Here is a 6,773-nt window from a genome sequence, read left to right on the forward strand (position 1 = left end):
TACTAAAACCGTTCATTGTTCCGAATGAACTCCGATTATTTTGTTCCACAGGATCATTTCACGAATGTTCGGAAGATGGCAATAAATATGAAATATATAGGTACAGCTGCTACACTGTATTTGAATGTTTTAATAATTTGTTTTCCACTCTTTAGATTTAAGCCAGGCTGTGCTATCAGTAGTACCTTTATACAACTGTGATGTTTTATGAAGTTAGAATCTACCATTTATTTCCAATATATATTTCGTTATCAAACGTGTATGTACTACTTCTACAGATCCAACATACATGATTCGAGCAATTCCTAGTAATGCATCAGACAACATCTACTGCACACTTCTTGCTCACAGTGCCATCCATGGAGCTATGGCAGGGTACACTGGATTCACCGTTGGGCCTGTAAACAACAGACATGCCTATATTCCAATAAGCGTAAGCTAATTTCTGATACATAATCTATCAACTTAGTTATGAAATCGAAGCATTATTAATATGCTTCAAAAGTAAAGCAGGTAAGATATTGGACCTTGCAGAGTGCTTAGTACCTTTCTTTGCTTAGTAAACCAATACTTGCACTTTCAAAATGTGATGGAATCTTAGCTACTAAACATATAGATGCTATTGTGGCTTTTGATTTTTCTTTTTTAATAATCGTTTTCTGAACAATTTTGTGCTTCTGATTTCAGCGAGTTACAGAGACCACAAACATTGTGAAATTGACAGACAGAATGTGGGCTCGACTTCTTGCATCCACGAATCAACCTAGTTTCCTCGGGTGTGAGGTTGTGCAGGAAAGGTTTGCCAATACGATTGATGATGACTTTCATAATTTAAAGATCACTTCGATATAAAAATGTGATATCGACTAATGAGAGTAGAGATGAGTTTTAGTAAATGGTTTAGTCTCTGCCATGGAGAATTCATTTTGATTTATTGGCATATCTTGCTATAGTTGATCCTCCCAGTATTAGTCCTAATCCATCTGCATTCAGTAATAATCCACTCTTTTTTTGAATGATATCCTCTTAAAACTGCCACTGGACTATTTCTCTGTTTGTTGTGATGTTCAATTAATACAACCCCGCTTCAACTTTGTTTCGAGTGGTACGCAAGTCACAACTGCAAATTCAGGAACCGGAGTACCCGACCCCGAAATCGCCTAAAATGCGCACCCGGCACCCAACCCGAAAGGTGTATTGGGTATCGGAATACTTGAAGCGGGAATCAGAACCTGAAAATTTTGGTATGTGGATAACCGACTTTGTTCATTTGCGTGAATGTGTCCATGGGCAAAGTCATGACTAATATACATCAATTTATTTGTACTTATGCCACTATGACTAACCATTACAGTTCATCAAACACTAATAATAATGTAGGTCTCACTATTCACTAACTTTAACTACCAGTCTTCTATCTCTCTTACTTTACCAATTGTTTATTGATTCTCGCACCATTTCCATTGCATGAAGGAGGGAAGTATTTCACACATACGCTCTCCGTAGGAGTCCGTCTGCGAATAAGAGTCTCGATTCATAATAATAACATAAATGGTAGGCATCACATTCCACCAACTCATTCCACTTATATATCATTTAAAACTAATACTCCCTCCGTCCAATAGAAGTAGGCCATTTTTTTTTTCGTCCGTCCCATACAAATAGTCAATATCCACTTATGGTAATCTTTTTCTCCTTATTACCTTTTTATTTATGGATCCAACCCACTATACATTTTCAACTACTTTTTCTCCTCTCTTACTTTACCAATTATGTATTAAAACTCATGCTGAAACCAAATGGCCTATTTCTATGGGACGGAGGGAGTATATACAAGTGAGACTCCTATTCCACTAACTTTCTTCCACCAACTTTTTTTAATATTTTTTGAAACACGTGTCAAAAAGAAATGATACTCCTATTCGCGGACGAAGGGAATAATTGATAATGTGTGTAATCAAATTAAAAACCCTATTTTTTTGTCATAATATCAAATCATATATAAAATGTTCATTATTGGTGCATACAGTATCATAGTTTGTTGTTATGCATATAATGACTATTTTGACATTAATACATCCATTGACAAAGAATATAAGTTTAAGTATAAATTGTACTCCCTCCGTCCCACAAAAGATGTCACACTTTCCTTTTTAGTTTGTCCCACAAAAGATGTCACATTTCTCTTTTTGGAAAAAGTTCTCTCTCACATGAATATTAAAATTATATTTTCTCTCTCCATTTAACACACAAAACAAAACCTCCTAAAATCTCGTGCCGTCTCACAAGTGTGACATCTTTTGAGGGACAGAGGGAGTATAAATTTGATTCTTGAAAACTGAGGTTGGCATCTTTTACTGAAAAATTTAAAAATATCGTTACAGGTCTTTTTTTTACCATTTTTCCGAATTCTAAAAGTTGAACTAATCAGCTTGCACACATTTTAAAGAATATGAAAAATTTCATGTAAAAAAAACTTTTTTCTTTTTGGGTTGTTTAAAAATGTAACGTTTCTTAAATTAGAAACAATACAATCTTACTTTTTGCTCTCTTAGTTTAAGCTCTCTTCATTAATTTATAAAACAACACTGCATAAAATACCGTATCGAAACCAAATATTTCATATTTATTGGGATGGAGGGAAGATATTATACTCTATCTATTTAGATTGTGAGCATGCTGCATTTAACAAGTACCATAGGCATGATGACTATTTATTTAATGAAATTAAATTGTGCAACCCTCAAGGTTCTATGCGTGAATTGCTCGTGCGTGAAGCTCATGGTGGTGGTTTAATGAGGTATTATGGAGTTCACAACACATTGGAACTTTGCATGAACATTTCAGTTGGGCCTAAAATGTGTGTTGGTTTTGAACGAATTTGTAAGAGCATCCGCAGCGGCAGCTCGATGCTGTCTCGGTCTCATCTCAGCGAGACGAGACAACATCGAGCCAGTGATGCGGCCACTATCCCTCGGTCGAGAGCATGTTGGCGAGCTGGCTCGCCACACGCGTTGGCCATGTGGCAAGCTCCCGTGCGGCCGTGACGCCCACTCGCCGACCTGCGAGTGGGCGTCGTTTATATTCGTTGAAGAAATATTTTTTTTTATAAAAAATTATGTAAAAAAAATATAAAAAAAAATTCCCCCAAAAATACTAGCCGTTTATAGCCATTTTTTCCAATATTTTAATTTTTTTCTATTTTTTTAAGCTCTCAATCACTTCCATAATTATTAAATCATTCCCACAAATTATCCACCATCAAAAAACTCTCTATTCTCACTCAAACACTCTACATTCTTCATCCTAATGGATCACTTTTCGTGATTATGCGGATTTCAATAAATTGTAATATTAGGATTTCAGTTATGTATTTTTCGTATTTTCGGATGTTGTAATTTTCGTGGCTTTTAATGATTTTATGAATTATTTGTATTAATTTAATATTTCAATGAAATATTGATTGAATTTATTGGAAATAAAAATAAAAATTGAATGAATAATTAAGGGATGAGATGGTTAAGAGATGGAGGGTTGCAGGTGCTGTCTCTTAGTTAAGAGATGAGATAAAAAATGCAGTGGGACCTATGAATAATTAAGGGATAAGATGATATTGAGATGATATTGAAATAAGGATGTGAATGCCTAAAATGTACATAACTTGAATGCAAGCTAACTCTAAGTCACATCAACATGGTTCGTATAAACATTTACCAATTCCAAATGCACCATGGGAGGATATTCAATGACTTTGTCATTGGTTTTCCGAGAAAAAAAAGAGGCAAAGATTTAATTCCATGTCACGAGACTGATAATGCAACTCATATTATTGATTCTTTCTACAAAGAAATTGTTCGTTTTACATAGTGTTTCTAGAACTATCGTGGGTGATCGAGATGATAAATTTGTGAGTCAATTTTGACGTGTATTATGGAATAAATTGAGAACTAAACTTCTATATATTCTACTCCTAGTGATGATGGAACAATATGCAAAGTAAGCGAACAAGTCGAAAAACAAGTTATCTTTGCGCAGTGAATTGAGTTTGACTACATATGAGAATTGCGAGCTTTCATGTTAAAAGGAAGTTCAAGTTGCAGCGAAGAGGACATGAGCCATTTGAAGTGATTGCAAGAGTAAATGCTACTTGAAGAGTGAGTCGAAGAGTAAGCGAGATGTGTTTAAAATGAAATCTCCCGATCCAGGGAATCCACTAGACACCGGGTCTAGGAACTCAGAGAATCTTGGGGCAACCTGTCGTTGGGCACACAATCACTTCCTTCGCCCTTCAAAACCCTCAACCCGCTATAGCTAAAAAGATTAGTACAGGGAAGCAGAGATCGAATCCACAGAGACAGATGTGTAAGAAAACATGTTCAAAGATCTGTGAACTATTATTGGCTGCTGCCACGCAATTTTTGGGGTTGAGCTTTAATTCCTAGACTGAGTAAATGAAATATTCAACTCTAACAGCTAGATCTAGGCAGGGATATGCATAATGACTAAAAGCAAATGAAAAGATTACTTGACTGGGTAAACGACTTGATAAGGATCCATGTATTTTATGATCCATTTCCCAAGGATTACCCATTTATGATGCTTGATCAAACTATTTTTGTGAGATTGATTTTCAATTTATCAATAAAACAAAGGATAAGGTAGACCCAACCACAAAAGTTGAATCTAAACAAAAATGAATGGAAGATTAGGAATGGAAAGTATGTGTATAATAATGAGATAAAAGAGTTATGACCATTACTAAGAGCCCAAAATGTGAAAAAGGCCCACAAAAACTAAGTCTCGGGTGAATTGTGCGGTCCAAAACACCCGCCCGGGTGTTTCTTCTGGAATCTGGAAATGCTTCACAACACTTTCACCCGGTCGGGTGATTTTCATGGTGAAAACACCCGCCCGGGTGTTCCTTCTGGAGCTCCCTGCCTGTTCTGCGCGGCTTTAGTAAATCGTCCATAACTCTCTCCTCCGAACTCCGATTGGGGCGTGTAAGATACCCACGCGAAGATCTCTCAAAGACGAAGATAATTGTGGCAGTTTCAAAGCATTTGGAAGTCATCTTGATGGGCATAATACTGATTGAAGACAGATGCAGGTACAAGCTTTGGTGTACGGCTTCCATGGCCGTATCATCCTCCCCTTCTTGGAAAGGATTTGTCCTCAAATCTGAGCCTTCCCTCTTCCTCGCTTCCCTGGCCATCCCTCGAGCTGTATTGGGTATGTGGCATGACCTCCCTCTTATCCTCCATGGCTCACGCCGAGAGGGACACTCTTGACGTCTGGCAACCGTGGTCATATATAATGATGAGATAAAAGAGTTATGACCATAGGACCTTGACCAAAAGAATGGAAACAACCCTAGGCAACTTTTAATAGCTCTATCACCCCTTGGCTCCACTACTCAATGGATACACCCCATTGATGCATACCTCTACTTGAATCAACCTATGAAGACGAAGATAATTGTGGCAGTTTCAAAGCATTTGGAAGTCATCTTGACGGGCATAATACTGATTGAAGACAGCTGCAGGTACAAGCTTTGGTGCACGGCTTCCATGGTCGTATCATCCTCCCCTTCTTGGAAAGGATTTGTCCTCAAATCTGAGCCTTCCCTCTTCCTCGCTTCCCTGGCCATCCCTCGAGCTGTATTGGGTATGTGGCATGACCTCCCTCTTATCCTTGGACCCCAATCGATCCATGGCTCACGCCGAGAGGGACACTCTTGACGTCTAGCAACCGTGGTCATATCATCCTCCCCTCCTTGGAAAGGATTTGCCCTCAAATCCGGGTTACGCACAACTACAAAATAGAAGGAGAGCAAGTCAAATATCAAAGTACGACGATAAAGATTGAGACCACTAACGGCTCTAAGAGACAATACTACACCAAAGACGTTGTATGGACTTCCAAATTCATGTTCTCTCAAGCTCAAGGCCAAGTCACAATAAATATGAGAACACAAATTAATGAATCCTTTCATGTCCAAATCCCACCCATAAGAAATCAAGACAAACTCATCAAGATACCCTTCATACCAAAACTCAAATAACTTCACAATATAGGTACAAGATGTGGGTGCAAATAAACATAGATATTCGTTCACAATGTAGTCCCAAACAAAGCCATTAGATATAAATTTCTTCACAAATAGACCATAAAACATCCCAACTCCATTGAATGGTTTAATGGACATGCAATAAAAGCAATCAACATGCCAAAACACACATGCCCCAAGCACCTTGTTTCTATTTGGTTCGATCATCCCCATACAAATGATGCCCAAATTCTTGAACATCTTCACAAAAGATTTGGCTTTCTCAACAAGATTAGGCATATACAAGAAAGGGTCCTCATAGTGTGTAGATTCAAAGGTAACCGAATAAGGTCTATTCACAAGATTCCTATTCTCAAGGTTAAGCAACAAAAGACCATAAGGAACCATTGATACATCATCCTTGCTCAAATAAGAGCTACTCCACAAATTGACAAACTCATATTCAACACATAGAGTAGGTTCATCACAACACACATCAAGTTTGCAAGAAGGATTATCATTCAACAAACAAAGTTCATCACAATGGATTTCATCCCATTGCCCCATCAATTTCAAGAGATTATCAAAAATAAGGGAGCAATGTGTCCATAAACCTTCTTGCACAACATGGAGACAAAACACATCACCATGCATATGAAACTTGTAAAAAGCTACATCAAGTATCATGAGAAACTTGTCAAAATAAGCCCCACACAATTGCTCCAAC

The 6,773-nt window shown here is 37.6% G+C and overlaps 1 protein-coding gene across 1 annotated transcript; it reads left to right on the forward strand.

Moving 5' to 3' along the window:
* Nucleotides 1-6: 6 nt before the first annotated feature.
* On the forward strand, nucleotides 7-952 carry LOC125198823 (ATP-dependent 6-phosphofructokinase 4, chloroplastic-like). Its single transcript, XM_048097084.1, has 3 exons — nucleotides 7-100; nucleotides 279-433; nucleotides 688-952. The coding sequence occupies exons 1-3, from the start codon at nucleotides 25-27 to the stop codon at nucleotides 850-852; spliced, it is 396 nt and encodes a 131-aa protein (XP_047953041.1). The 5' UTR covers nucleotides 7-24; the 3' UTR covers nucleotides 853-952.
* The last annotated feature ends 5,821 nt before the right edge of the window (nucleotides 953-6,773 follow it).

This window comes from Salvia hispanica, unplaced genomic scaffold (assembly GCF_023119035.1).
Source record: "Salvia hispanica cultivar TCC Black 2014 unplaced genomic scaffold, UniMelb_Shisp_WGS_1.0 HiC_scaffold_287, whole genome shotgun sequence".
Classification (NCBI taxonomy): domain Eukaryota; kingdom Viridiplantae; phylum Streptophyta; class Magnoliopsida; order Lamiales; family Lamiaceae; genus Salvia; species Salvia hispanica.